The sequence below is a fragment of the Camelus dromedarius genome, chromosome 6, assembly GCF_036321535.1.
Source record: "Camelus dromedarius isolate mCamDro1 chromosome 6, mCamDro1.pat, whole genome shotgun sequence".
Taxonomy (NCBI): domain Eukaryota; kingdom Metazoa; phylum Chordata; class Mammalia; order Artiodactyla; family Camelidae; genus Camelus; species Camelus dromedarius.
The window spans coordinates 56,685,663-56,700,558 of NC_087441.1; the positions used below are offsets into that span (position 1 = coordinate 56,685,663).

Consider the following 14,896-nt stretch of genomic DNA (forward strand, 5'->3'; position numbering starts at 1 on the left):
TTAATGCCACCATTGTGGTCTGTTGTTCAGACCAGTTTGTACTGCCTCCTATGAGGTTTTAGGAGGTCAGGAAATATGGAGGAGGTAAAGCTGGTAACTGATTCATGACAGATGAATTAGTTATTCTAGATAAGATGTCTTTTTATGTATCTAACACAGTTCTTTCTAAAGGCTTTATTTAAAAGCATTAAATCTAGGAAGAGGGAGGGCATAGCTCAGTGGTAAAGTATGTGCTTAGCATGCACAAGGTCCTGGGTTCAATCCCCAATACCTCCATTAAAAAATTAATAAATAAACATAATTACCCTCCAAAATAAAAAAAAGTATTAAATCATATTCTAGTAGTACCAACATTATATTTTCGCAAAATGGCGTGTGTGCAAAGCAGCTAGGATACAGATAGACCGTGGAGATAGAAATTAGCTTGGTGTGGAGATAGAAATTAGCAGCGAACTGGTTTTCTGTTATGAAGGAGTAGAAAGTATGGGAATCCAGTTAGAGAATTCTTACTGTTTTGTTTCTCTGTAGCCATTTCATGTGTCTAACAATTCCTTTATCTCATGTGTATGTATATGTATATGTATGTGTCTGCTTGCTCTGTGTATGTGTATTGTCAGCTCCTATTTTGAAAAAAGGTTGAGCTCAACAACATCACTTGTTGTAAGGGCTCATTCTGCCTGTTATTTTCTTTTATTTCTAAGAATTAAGGATTGAGTGAATCTCCTCATTCTCCTGATGCATCTTTTTAAAATGTCCTGCTTCAGGGTAAACTGATTTCTTTATGATCTTCAGAAAATTTTCCACTGACATAACAGAAATGATTATTTATTTCCCCACATGTTCAAACTGCCTTAAACTGCTTTAGGGTTATTTGCTTCACAAGACTTAGTATTGATCCACATTTTATAATGGACTAAATAAGGGGAAAATAGTCTTCATGAAATAGCTAGAAAGATTGCCTTAACTGATGATTTTGTTTTAATCATTTTTGATACTATTGCAGAAAACTGGTTGTGAAAAGCTCATTTCTTAGATTGCTTGAAATGGAAAGTCTACTCTTTATTTTAAGAAATTAAAATGAAATTAATTCTTTTCATTTTGGCTATAAATCTCCCAAACTTTTTCTGCATATGTATAGCTTTAAATATATTGTAGGAGAGAAACCAATTATTGATGAATCACTCACAAAATTGTCTAATTTTAATTCTTTGAATTTAACTGAAAATATTCACTTTATTAAATATAAAGTAGTCTCAAACATTTGTAATTATATATGTATTTCTTGTCCAGCTGAAGTTTTTTGAACTTGAAATAACCTGCTCTTACAGAATATTCTGATATTGCCAGATCCACTGTTTGCCTCATTGAAAAACAAGCCAATAATTGCCACAAATAGCTCTCCAGTTTAAATATAATTGGTCAATAATATGTACCTACACACATTTCCTGCGTGTCTACCTACACTGAGTAGTTTTCTCACTTTACACTGATGAAATGCTACAGCTTTGACAGGAAAGGTGACTTTTGAGTCTATGTTCACCACTGAAATAGGAGATAATTAAGCACATTGTAAAAGATACAAATTAGGGTACAATATTTATAATTTATGTAAGTAATTTCCTATGAAAAATCAGAAACTTAATTAGCTTAAGCACATAATTGACATAATTATCCATACCATTTGATGTTAGGTCAAAAAAGTAATACACAGTATTGAGAGATCATACTTGTCTTTTAGCAGATATGACTTTGGTCCATTGTCTAGCACAATGCAAAGTGTAGGTAAACAATAATTATTTAGTTAGGGAATTAATGTGTAATATGACTATTTTTGCCTGATAATTAATTGTGTTTGTTATTTGCATACACATCTGACAATGGGGAAGTGTTCAGTGTTTGTCAAGGTTAGAAAGTAGAGTGGGACCACAACTGGAAGCATGGAAGTTGCCATTGTGAAATAATCATGATAGTGTACTATTTATTGAGTTCTTATTCTCCGCCAGGTGTTGTGCTAAGTTGTCCACATGAATCATGCACTTTACTTCACAACAGTCTTAGGAGGTAGTCTTATTTGGCTTCCCTATTTTAGCTGTGGAAAAACTGGGTTCAGAGAACTTAAACAAATTTACACAGCTATTACATGCTGGAGGGGACTTCAGACTCATAATTTATGTAAAGGACAAGTGGTATGGTCTTTTCAAGATTGTTGAGGTAATACCCTGTGTGGTGAAATTAACAATGTCATTCAGAATATGAATTTTATCTTTTAAGAAATGTTTTTAATATGGTTATGTTAAAATGAGTATTGATCTTTCAAAATATCTCGCTCAGATATTTTACATCATGTTTTGTAAATAAGGCTTTCATTATCTGACCTTTCTTGCTATGTTTTCAAAACTGTGAGGAATAATTTAGCATAATAAGAAACAATAATGAAAACTGAAATTATAAAATGCATGGTATTATGATAAATATGAGAGAAATATTTAAAACAGAAACTTGACAGTGGCATAAATTCTAGAGAAAATTGTACTCCTTGTCTGAAATCTTCTTAAAACCAGTTACTGTTTAAAACTTACTGCAACCTCTTATTCATAATAACACACCCTCAAGGAAGTCTTTTAGTGAAATAAAATAATACTGTGTCATAAATAAGCCACATTTTTTTAGTTACTACAAATAAATAATGTAATGTTTGGTTAGCTGGCCTCCCCTAATTTAAGTGTTTTTCATCCTTGGAAACCCCATAGTTATACTATTTTGCTATAGACTTGAATTAAGGTCAAGATTATTTATTTTAGTTCATTTCCAGTGGGGTTACTAAATCCTGAGATTTCATAGTTATTTATGTTTTGTATCTGTAGGTTGATCTTTCAGAGTGGACCTATGAGAACAATATTCAGTGAGATACAGAAGGGTCTCATTTCATTTTGAATCTGTTTCTTTATGGGAGTTGATTATGAAGTCATTTACATAATTAAAAAATTCCATTTCTGGATCCTTACCTGTAGGAATCAAAATGAGTGTGCACATCTCTGGGAACACAGATGGGGTTTGACAACAATGTCACAGGGAGAAGTGGAGGTGAATCACTGAGCAGAGGGATCCTTGACACGGTGCCTGCCACTGCCTGTCAGGGCTGCATGCGAGACAGGGCAGCCCTTTTAGAACCTGTCTTTCACACTCTTGCTGAGACACCACTGAAAGACCAAGCGGGTGTGAGTTAGCACGTGTGGTTTGGGGGTGGTGATAAAATGGTAGAAATATATGTGCTTTTAAAGATGGCATTTCAATGAAAACAGTTGTATGAGAATTTAACAGCTGGATAACCAATTACTGCATTACTGTTAAAACAACCTTTTGCAGATTGAAATATAAAAAAAATGAGTGTCAGTAGTTCTTAATAATTAATAACAAGAAGACAAGGACACTGAAATCCAAGAATGTGAAATGGCTTTTTCCAAGTTGCTTGCCAGTAAGAGGGGGAGTGAATTTGAACACAGTTCTTTTGAATTAAAATCCGGTCCTCTTTCACTTTATCACATTATTTCTTTAACATAGGCTACTGTTAAAAAGGGGAAAAAGAAGATAAAAACATTTTGAATAATCTAACTTGGCATTTTTTTTTTTACTCTTTATAAAAAATTGTTTTGGTAATGAGGTCAGAATTATGGTGAGATTCTGGTAAAATAGTGAGTATTTTAATGCCAGACCTCAGCAAAAATCCTAGCATATTTCAAGCTGATAATTTAATAAAGAAGAAAAAACTGTTTACACAATGCTTTGTTTTCTGTCCTTTTGTAGTCTAAATCTTAAAAATAAAATTCTTAAATGCTTTTTATTTTACCTGTTTCTTTTCCACTATATAGCGTCAATAAAATAGTAAGTACTCAATTAAATAACACAAATAAATACCACACATATACACACACACATATATATAAAATGCCCCGAAATTAATTTTTGTTTTCTTTTTAGTTTTAAAAATCCCCAAATTATTTTCAGCACTTGAGCACCTGTTATCACAAACTTTGTATTCTGCATCATTTTTTTCCCTAAAGTCTTACAAGTTAGTTGTAGGGTAATAGGATGGTGCTTCACAAACTGTAATATACTCATTGTGTCTTGTTTTTATCCTCCCTGCCTGCTGTTCATTCTCAATGTGAAAAATCATAGCATGTCCATGATAGGAGGTCTGCCTTTCAGGCAGACTTTTGTAATTATTCTCACTGAGGCACTGTCAATGGGATTAAAATACAGATTCTGGATCCGTCCATCCCAGATGAGGTCACACTCTGAGCAGTGGGAGTACTATTTCTACAAGCCGTGCTTTCCCCTTTGCATATGGAAGCATAAACATTAATACGACACAGATACTTGAAAGCTCCTCCGGAAACAACTAGTTTTGCCTAAATTAAGTCAAACGTCCATCTGCAATAAATAATAAAAAAAAAAGGCAACATTCATTAGAATCCCTAACTATGTATGTATGTGGATTCTACAATAATATTAAAGCCCAGAAAGTTTGAATTACAGAACAATCCACTTATAGTTCATAATTAATAAACTCTCTGCAGCTGCATAACTGTGGCCAGAAACAGCTGCAAAGCCTCATGTTTTACACACAGACACATACACATAATTCCTTCAGAAAAAGTTTAATTGTGCTTAAAATCACAGGTCTGGAAACAGAGTAAGGCCTGAGGAAGCTGAGTCTAGTTGAATTCACTTAGCTGCTGGGAGAAGTTCGGTTGGGGGTGGCAAGGAAGGAGACCCGCCCTTGTCTAGCACAGTGATGTGGGTAAAATAAGAACATTTAAGGTCTATTCATATATTCACTTAAAACTAGCTTTGTATATAATGTATCAAAAATCTTCCCTACGTGTAAGCTTGGTATTGATAAGTACCTATTTGAGTTATAAAATTATAACCTAATTTTTATAAGTTATAATTATAAAATTATAAAAGTCAAATATGTAATATGTATTTATAATGTATGTAAATAATGTTAAATTATACATAAATAATATAAAATAATATATAAATATATACAAATATAAAAGTTGCACTTGCATTCCTTGATGACTAATGATTACGAGCATTGTTTTTTGTGTTTATTGGCCATTTATATATCTTCCATATAGAAATATCTATTCATATTCTTTGTGTATTTTTTGATTGGCTCATTAATAAGTTTTAATTTTTTAATTTTTACTTTTAAAAATTACAATTTATTATGTTTCTCAATATTGTCTAACTTTATCTCCCTCATCAATTTTATGGTAGGAATATCTTATATGCATTCTTTACAGACTTTTATAGTCTGAGAAAAGACCTAGAACCTCCAGAGTGGTGATTCTAAATACCTGGAAAGCTTCTAAGATATGGAAACATCCAGGCCCTAATAATGATTCAGTTGTTTTAATAGGGCCAAGACAGTAGTGTCTTTTTCAAAGCATCCCTAATGTGCTGGCGTGGAGGACAGCCAACTAAGATACATATTATCAGTGCCTTAATGTTCAAGACAGGGTCAGCTATGTCTGAGATTAAAGTTGGAGTTTAAAATTTTCAAAAAATGTGCCCATTAAGATTGAGGGAATCTTTATTTGCTGTGGAAGAAATCTAGAAGTATGTGGATTTTCTGGGATAACCAGTTTGTGGGAGAAGGTCCTTAGATGTATGATCAGATAGGGTATCCCCAAACTTACCCTTGTAGGTCGTAAACCTAAGGAACCAGGGCAAGTCTGAGTGTCTGTACCCTTGATCAGGAAAAAAATAGCCTATTTCACCTAATTGCTTAGCCTAAAGAGTGGAAGTTTGTCTGTGGTTTTAAGATGGCCTTTAGGATTGTTCATCGAAAACACAGAGTTGTTACACCAGCTCCCTGATTGTAACACAGACTGCCTTATGCAAGTATGTACTCAAAGGCCTGGCACCCCTGTGCTTAAACACTTGATACCCCTTGAAGACAACTATGGGATATGCGATTGTTAGGAGAGTTTAGTTGAGAATCAGAATACAAGGCTTTGGTACCAGCTCTCTCATGTATTTAAATACCTTTGTGTTCAGAATTTTGTTGCTCTTAAGTTATTACTTATAAATGGGAAATTCCACTTTGTGTGCGTGTTTTTTTTAAGAATTTAAATCCCAAGTATTATTTGAACCAATTTCATTACAGAGGACAATATTCTTATTTAAAAATAGTTGAAATTAAATACATTCATTTATTTCATTACAGTAGATAATATAGCAGATCTTGGACTTTAGTATATTTTGTAATTAATTTAGTAGACATATTGCATTAGATGATATTATTACTGTCTAGTAAATTCAACTTTCATGTGCATTTTAGATTTTCTTTTCTTTGGGGGCTTTCCATTTAAACAACTGGCTAAGCGAAAACTGGCTTAGTGTATGAAGTCTGACAAGATTATGGTTCTTAGCTCTAGAATAATGAACTTCTGCTGTTTTATTCATTAAGGTCCTGAGGGCTGGGGGAAAAAAAACCAGTCAAAAGAATCAATCCCAAGACTTTGTGGTGTCACTGAAAACTACTATTACTAAAATAATCCCTGAAATATTATTTTTACAAAAGTAATTAAACATCGAAAATAAATTTTATAAATCTTCCCAAACTTCATCAATACAGTGAAATGTTACCTTAAGACAACGTTCAGTTAAAAAAGCAAAATCATCGAAAGGCAGGAAATTCAAATGGTATCTTTCTTATCATTAACTAACTTTACTGTAGTGAACATACTATATTAAAGTTTGCTTTGAGTTCAAATGCAGGTGAACAAATTGAGAAATAAAGGAAGAAAAAAAGTTTTAAAACTGCCATTACCCTATTCCTAGAAAATCATTCTTACGTACTTCATTGTGTATAAAAAGAATTTATCTTAGAGGTTTCAGAAGGCACTTGCCTTGAAAAACTTTTTTACTAGTGCCTTTTTGGAAAACCAGCTGCATTTATAGAGACGAGAAATTGCCTTTATTTCCATGGAGGCTTTGGGAGCCGTTGGAGAGCCTGGGTAAGTCTTCCTTAAGTGGTTGAATCTCAGGTATATCATCACTCCACTCCAGTTTCTCTTACTGAGTATTTTACTCAAGGTATTTCATCTAGATATCTTATCTAAAATTTTAATTTTATGAGCATCTGTTACTTCCTTCTCAAACTTCTTACCACCCAATTGCTCACTACCATCCTAAGAGATACAGCTTCTGTCTTCTCATGTTCTTGGCTTTACTCTTAACACCGTAGCTCCCAAGATTTTGTACTTACTTCTTATAAATCTAAATTAATCGTTTCCTTAGAGGTTAAGTGAAAACTGTCTCGTTACAGCTTATTATTTTCAATATTAACTGAACTGAAACAGAATATTACTTCAAAGAAAAATGTTAAGACTTTTATGACCACATTTTTTCAGGGATTGCCTCTCTCATTAGCTATTTAATGATAGCCGTACTTCCAGTCCCATATTTTAGCATACATCTTCAGTGCCAAGTTCATAGTGAAATGCAGGAGACCTATTTAATATCTCTTCTGGAAGGTGTGCTAGGATACTATTTCATAGATTTTGTAAATTAAAGTAATAGATTTAAATTAGTCAAAGGGTATAATCAAAGGCAATAAGGACCCATTGAAAATTCATTTTGGGGTTTGTAAAGCTGTGAGACCCATAGGACAGGTGCCAGACTTTGGCTCGTTCAGCAGTCAAGGCTGGTGGAATAGCATATGGCTGAGTATCAGCAGTCCTGTGTTCTAAATCCAGCTTTAACCTAGACAAACGGAATTATTTGAAGAACTCAGGTTAATTTTGCTTCAAATCTGTTTTCCCATCTGCTAAAATGGTAGCAGAATTGAATGTAATTTGAAAGCTGAGTGATAAGAGTTATAAATTTCTCCACATTAGGTACCATGTGTATTTTACAGATCACATAAGTTGAGCAAGAAATGGACCTCCTTATTTGTGAGAAACGTGGGAGGAAGCCTTTAGTTAGAGGCCTTTATTTGCAATGGGAGGATGAGAATTGTGAGGGTTCCCACTAGGTAGTTTGCTGCCTCCTAAACCTGGAAGCCTTGCCTAGTAGATGTTAAATCGTGTTGCCATCATGTTCCCCATCTCCTTACTCCCTAACCTCGTCTCGCTGCAAAAAGTAAAGCAGTACACATGGTGCCATCAAAGACTGTCAGCGTACACCTCTTCCATCTCTCCCTGTCTCTCTCTCTTTTTCTTGTCTTTCTCTGAGCCTCAGTGTTATCAAGCTGCAGACTGTGAGTAGAGCACTGCCTTCTCTGTATTACAGATGTTTTACCTGATCATTGTACTACAGGTAGTACATGGATCAAGATACAGGGCATACTGAAAGACAGGAGTTTCCATCCTGAGAAATCCCTGCTAAACTCTTTATCCCAGCAGTTAACCATGATTTTCTGTGGCAAGATCTCTTTTGAAACATTTGAAAGGGTTTTTTTTTTTTTTATGTTATTTCATAATTGATCTCATTGTCCTCTCTGTGCCTTAGATTTGTAGTAATTGCTACTGAGAACACATGAAGATGCATTAAACTCCTTTGCCTAATGTGTTTGTGAGTGCTCTCCTCTTGTGTGAACTGAGGAAGTCAACTTAAGGCAGCCTGGCTTCTGAGGGCAGTAATGGATCATACATTTATGAAGAGACAGTAGTTCTGTTTACTGTTGAAGTGTAGTCAGTTTACAATGTTGTGTCAATTTCTGGTGTACAGCATAATAGTTCAGTCATCCATGTACATACATATATTTGTTTTTATATTCATTTTCATTATAGGTTACTATAAGATATTGAATATAGTTGTCTGTGCTATACAGAAGAGACTTGTTTCTATTTTATATATGAAAGTTAGTACCTGCAAATCTTGAACTCCCAACTTAACCTATCTTTAAATTTCTGAGTTATCTAAAATATCTAGCCTGTTCATATACGAAAGTCTTATTTTCTTGAAGCCTAAAAGATAATTTGGAGTTCTCAATTGTACCAAATTTTGTATTAAATATTCAGCATGTGAACAAAAGTACAGAATGCCTTGACTTTTTTCCGGAGAATATATCATGTGGTTAAGATAGGATTTTGTTCCCACCCAAGAGTGAAAATGTGATTATGCTCTGGAATAATGCCCAAGTTGGGAACATTAAATAAACTTGAATATAGTACATTAAAAGTTATAACAATTTATTTTAAATACTTACTAATTTTTCTTTATAATTAATTTCTATTAAGTTTGAAGGTCACTGAAACTCAAATATATATTCATTTAATAAATATGGATATGAAGGGTAAATTGTATTTATTTAATATATTCAATGTACAGTACCATCGATCAGTTAAAAATTGTTGAAATAATGAAAATTTAATCTGCCAACTTTCAATTGAAGATAAATATGTAAAATGTCTAGGGATAGTAAATGGTTCCACGTTACTTGATTTAATAACAAGTAGGCTCTAAGCTCTAAGTAAGATCAGCTTTACTGGGAGGTGAGAGAGATGTTCTCTGCCTGTCTGTTCATTGCTGAGAGCAGTTTCTGCGTTCGTGTGACTGTCTTAACCTGGCCTAGTAGGAGAATCCGTCATCATCTGTTTGCAGTTGGTGGCTTTCTCCTTATTTCTGGTTGAGTAGGTTTCTCCTATTCATAGGATTTCATTATTTTTAGTCACAAGGAAGTTCACTTAGTGGAAAGCAACCTTCCTTACAACTTAAATTGGTTGAAACTGTCTCTTAAAGTTTCCTGAAAACCGGAGGGGGATACATTTCTATCATTTCCAGATGCAGATTTTTACATAACTATTATGTCTAGTCAGGAAATAAAATTATTTAATATTTTCAAAATGAACCAAATTAACATGTAAGAAGTTAATTTACAGCTATATTAAATTAAGAAAACATAACTTTGAAGTGTGTTAATGTGAATCAACAAGCAAGTTAATTACTATTGAAATCAAAGTTATCCTGAATTAGATATCCTGAGATTTTGGTCTAAGTAAATTATGCTTGTGTTTAGTTTTGGGCTCTAGACTTTGGACTGATGCCAGCTGCAGGTGCAAGTTTGCTGGATTATTTGGTTTTTATTGTTTTAAAGTGTAGTATTATAAAATTGAGTTACTGATATTCACTAAACAGAATTTTATCATAAAGAGCATGTGTTTCACAAATCAAATTTCATATTTTATTCTTTGCTAAACATTACTAAAATTCAGAAAAAGATCTGTTGGTTCTCATGTTTCTATTTTCACCTCCTTTTGTGTTCCCAGCCTGTGGCCGTGGGTTCTACAAATCTTCCTCTCAAGATCTTCAGTGCTCTCGTTGTCCAACTCACAGTTTTTCTGATAAAGAAGGCTCCGCAAGGTGTGACTGTGAGGATGGGTATTACAGGGCTCCAGCGGACCCACCGTATGTGGCGTGCACAAGTAAGTCCACAAATGTAAAATAAGGAAGGACTTTTCAAATCCCCTCCATCTGCTTTTACTATTGTGACATCTTTGAGATAGGCATTAAATGTATGAACACATTCTTATTTTAAAATATTTTAAAACTTCCCATGAACTGATAAAGGTAACTGGTAATATAAAGTAGACACATCTTTCACCATCATCAGTGTAATCTTCATGTCTGCAAAATCAAGATGCATTTTAACAACATTTTTCAAATGTATCTAATAGGAATCATAAATAAAATGTAAAAGTTATTTGAGCCTTACATGGATATGAAGTGTGATTAAAAAGTAATGGTTTCTGAATTAAAATTCCATCACTAAATAGAGCAAATCTCACATCTTGTTGCTTCAATTAATGAATGTTTGAGAGACTCAATCCAAAGCCAATTCCAGACATTACTATAAATCATTCTTGAACACATTAAGGATGAATAGATGTATTCTCTATTATATGGTTAAAAGGAAAACTATTTTTAAACAACTGCACAACTGTTTTTCTAGGTGCATTAACTGTTCTTTTTTAATTGCTTGGAAGAAAAATAGCTAAAGACCATGGCAAAAGTACAAAGACAGTTGTTATCCTGTTTTCATTTTGATGTATTAAATGGAAAATAAATAAAGCCTCTTGCCAAGAGAATTCAAGAAGGCTTTTATACAGGCTCTCTAGGAAGTGGAATGAAATATTTATGTGAAAGAAAGCATTTCAGCTAATTTTCCATATGGTAATTGAGCCACTAGCTTATTGCCCCACACGGATCCTTTTGTTCATGGTTTTGTTTGTTTTTGTGATCGATTTTTGTTTATTTGTTTATTCATTTTTTGATTTCTCAAGGGCCTCCATCTGCACCGCAGAACCTCATCTTCAACATCAACCAAACCACAGTGAGCTTGGAATGGAGTCCTCCCGCAGACAATGGGGGAAGAAACGATGTAACCTACAGAATCTTGTGTAAGCGATGCAGCTGGGAGCAGGGCGAGTGCGTTCCCTGTGGGAGTAACATTGGCTACATGCCCCAGCAGACTGGATTAGAGGATAACTATGTCACTGTCATGGACCTGCTGGCCCACGCTAATTATACTTTTGAAGTTGAAGCTGTAAATGGAGTTTCTGACTTAAGCCGGTCCCAGAGGCTCTTTGCGGCTGTCAGCGTCACCACAGGTCAAGCAGGTATGTTTTTGTGTTTGTCTTCGCTAAGTGAAAAATGTGACTACGTGAGTGAGGTGTCTCACTCAAATATTTGGTCAGCTCGGCTAGGCAGAACTTGGTTATTGCAGCTTGTTGATAATTCACACCTTTAACTTTTCTTTGTTATTTCTTCTGTTGCCTGTTAAACCATTACTGGACTCATTAACATCTCCTCCAGAGATCTGGCAGTAGAAATAAAAGAGGATAAATTGTAAGCCAGTTAAGACTGCTCTAAGACAAGCAGCTCTCTTAAGATCTAGAGGAAGAGAGGGCAATTATTGGAAAAATAAGATGTAGGGTATTTCTTGCACTTTTACCTTTTTGTGTGGGATGTTGCTTATGATCAAAATCTACATAATTAGAAGTAATGAAAGGGTTGGCTTCAGTGTCTCACATAGTGTTAACTAATTTGTTGCCACGCACAATGTGATATTTGTAGTATATGACAAGTCTGCCTTAAAATTTGCATGTGGGAATTTCACGTTCAGCTCTAGCTTTGTGATCGTATGAATGTCTAGAATATTGGAATAAGTACTTGGGAGACCTGATGAGGTTTTCAAGATAAACGAATTAAGAAATGTAATAATCATGATGATTGTGAACTTGTAGGTCAGCCTAAAAGGAGTTCTTGCTTATTTTTTATTGGTGTTTAAGATGCCCGACTTGGTTGTTTGCTGTGGTAAGTAGGTTTTGGAAAATACAAATTGGGAAGGAAGTTTCAGAAACTGGAGAATTTCTCACCCTTCAGAAAAATCTTATTTACTGAGGGCGGTTTGAGAAATTGAGGGTTTTCTCAAACTTTTGAAAATTCTTGCCACTGAAGGAAGATGCTGTGCAGTTAATGTAGCCAAGTGCTGTGTCATTGTCATTAATAAAATTGGACCTGCACTGGAGTGCTGAATTGTGTGAGCATCGTAATAGATGCATAGCAGGGTCTTCTTGACCTCTGGCTAGCTGTCAGCAATCAGTTGTATCCCAAATTCCTGGACATAGAGTAATCTGTTCTTTGTATCTATGCCAACTTCAATAGAATGTTTCCTATTTAAATTATATCTGCACAATGAAACCGATGCATATATTCTCATGCTTACCATGTTGAACAGATTAGTGGATGCCTTTTCTAAAGGTTTCATTTTGATGTTTATTTAAAAGGCTATTGCAAATCAGATCTCTCATGGAAAAGCTGAAGTCTGGAGGTAAAACAGCATAGAGACTTTTAAATCTTCAAAAATTGGACAGAAGAAGTAACTGATTTAACTGATATTTGGACTGATTCACTTTATTTACCTTTACCCTATTTACCATTCTTTTGAAATGCTGTTGTCAGTAGATATTTTTACTTGTGTTGCTTTATATTGAAATTTGTCATCCTAAGTTACAGTGAGTGGGTTTGAAACATTTTTGGTTCGTGAGGGTGACGCTTAGAGCTATCTTTGGAAGCATTAATAAAAGCTCTTAGGTCTGCAGAGCTAGAATAATTTCTTTATTCCTGCTGATATCAAATTTAAGAAGGAATATTTTTATTTATTTTTGAATACAACCTAAAGACACTGAACTGATACCGCAAATAGAGTTTGCCAGATAGACCACTCTGGGGATCTGTTTTCTTGCTCTTTAAACATCTGTTGTTTAATTTTTCAAGTTAATACTACACAGCCTAAATGGGTCATAGATTTTCCATAAATTTCTGAATCAACCCTCTCACAGTAGTTAGGTAAGACGGCTTTGTCCCTTGATTCTCTTCTAGTTAAGGGCAAACTAGGTTTGTTTGTTTTTCTGGGGAGGTAATTCAGATGTACAAAAATTAGATTGTGATAGTTGCACAACTCTGTAAACATACTGAAAACTCATATATTGTGCACCTAAAATGAGTAGACTTTATGGTATGGAAATTATACTTCAATAAAGCTATTAACTTTTTTTTAAAGAATAAATAGAATAAAGTTAAAAAGCAAACTAGGTTTGCACTTTATATTAAAATATTAATTCACAATTACTTAGTCTGTACTGCATCTCAAATGCTAAAAAACCCCATGAATATAAACTGTTAGCTTTTTTTGCTTTCAAAAGGAAGTACATTAATAAGGCAACAAACTGCAGTAATTTTAAATGTTTTAATTTATTTTTAACAGAATATGTTGGTGTCTATAGTTCTCTTAGATTTGTACCCACTTCCCCCCATCACCAATGTTTTTGCTTTTTCTAATGGAGGGGATGATTTGAAACTTTGTCCATGTTTATGACTATGCATGGGAACCTGCAGTGATCCTTAAATTTCTCACTCTGTGTTTACCAAACAGCAGCACCTCCCACCTATCTTATACTGCAGTCACTTCAATAATGAATTTAAATCTGGATCTCTGGTCAGTTATCTCCCTCATCAGCAATCTACTGATGTCTAGTATAAAAAAGATTTATCAGTAGAATCTGCATGTGTCTGAGCAAGGAGGGAGAGTAAGGATGGAAAATAACCAGACAGTGTTTGAAAGGTAGTATGTGCACTTTATAGTTCCTTTTCTAATAACTGTGGAGTCTGGAGCTCAGGATCCCCCACCCCCTCATAACAGTATTTGTGGAAGTGGAAGTACACTGAAGATGCCTTGTCGTTCCTCAGGGTAGGAGTAGGGTTATTGGGGTTAAAGGACGTGTACCCCAGCCCCTGCTTTGTCACTTAAGAGGCACACCCTGTTAGGTGGATCACTAAAGTTCTCCATAAGTAAAATGGAGATAAAATAATATCTACCTTACTGTATTGTCTTGTTACATGAGATGATGTTAGAGAAAACTTAAAAACTCTTTATTGCCATAAAAATGTCATTGCAGTAAATAGCATAATGAACGCTGATTGATCCTCTTTTGATGTAACTTTTTGTGAACTTGTCAAGGCAAACGTACTAGAATCTTTTTCTATTGCAATGTCGGGGAGGAGGGATAATCGAGGACCAGAATTGGCAATTATATGTTACAACATTGAAGGAAGGAAAAATTTATTTTGTATAAAATGTGACTACTATCTAGTCACAAGATATCTTAAGACTGAGGTTCTTATTTCAACCAATAATTAGCTTTCAGATGCAAAGTGTACAGAGGACCATAATATGTGACATTCATATTTAGATAGTTTTTGTGTTGACTTACCAGGAAACTATGACCTACACAAGCTGTCTGAAATACATTCTTTCTGTGTTGTTTTGTTAGGAATTATATTGACCTACTAAGAGTGAGGTCACACAGATCAAACT

The 14,896-nt window shown here is 34.4% G+C and overlaps 1 protein-coding gene across 6 annotated transcripts in view; it reads left to right on the top strand.

The window, feature by feature from the left end:
• EPHA7 (EPH receptor A7) overlaps positions 1-14,896 on the top strand; it is a 164,221-nt gene that overhangs the window by 47,423 nt on the left and 101,902 nt on the right. For all 6 annotated transcript variants that reach the window (XM_064486842.1, XM_064486843.1, XM_064486844.1 and 3 more), the window contains exons 4-5: positions 10,287-10,442; positions 11,301-11,636. In XM_064486842.1, the coding sequence (XP_064342912.1) occupies positions 10,287-10,442; positions 11,301-11,636 (492 nt within the window). The remainder of the gene's footprint in view (positions 1-10,286; positions 10,443-11,300; positions 11,637-14,896) is intronic.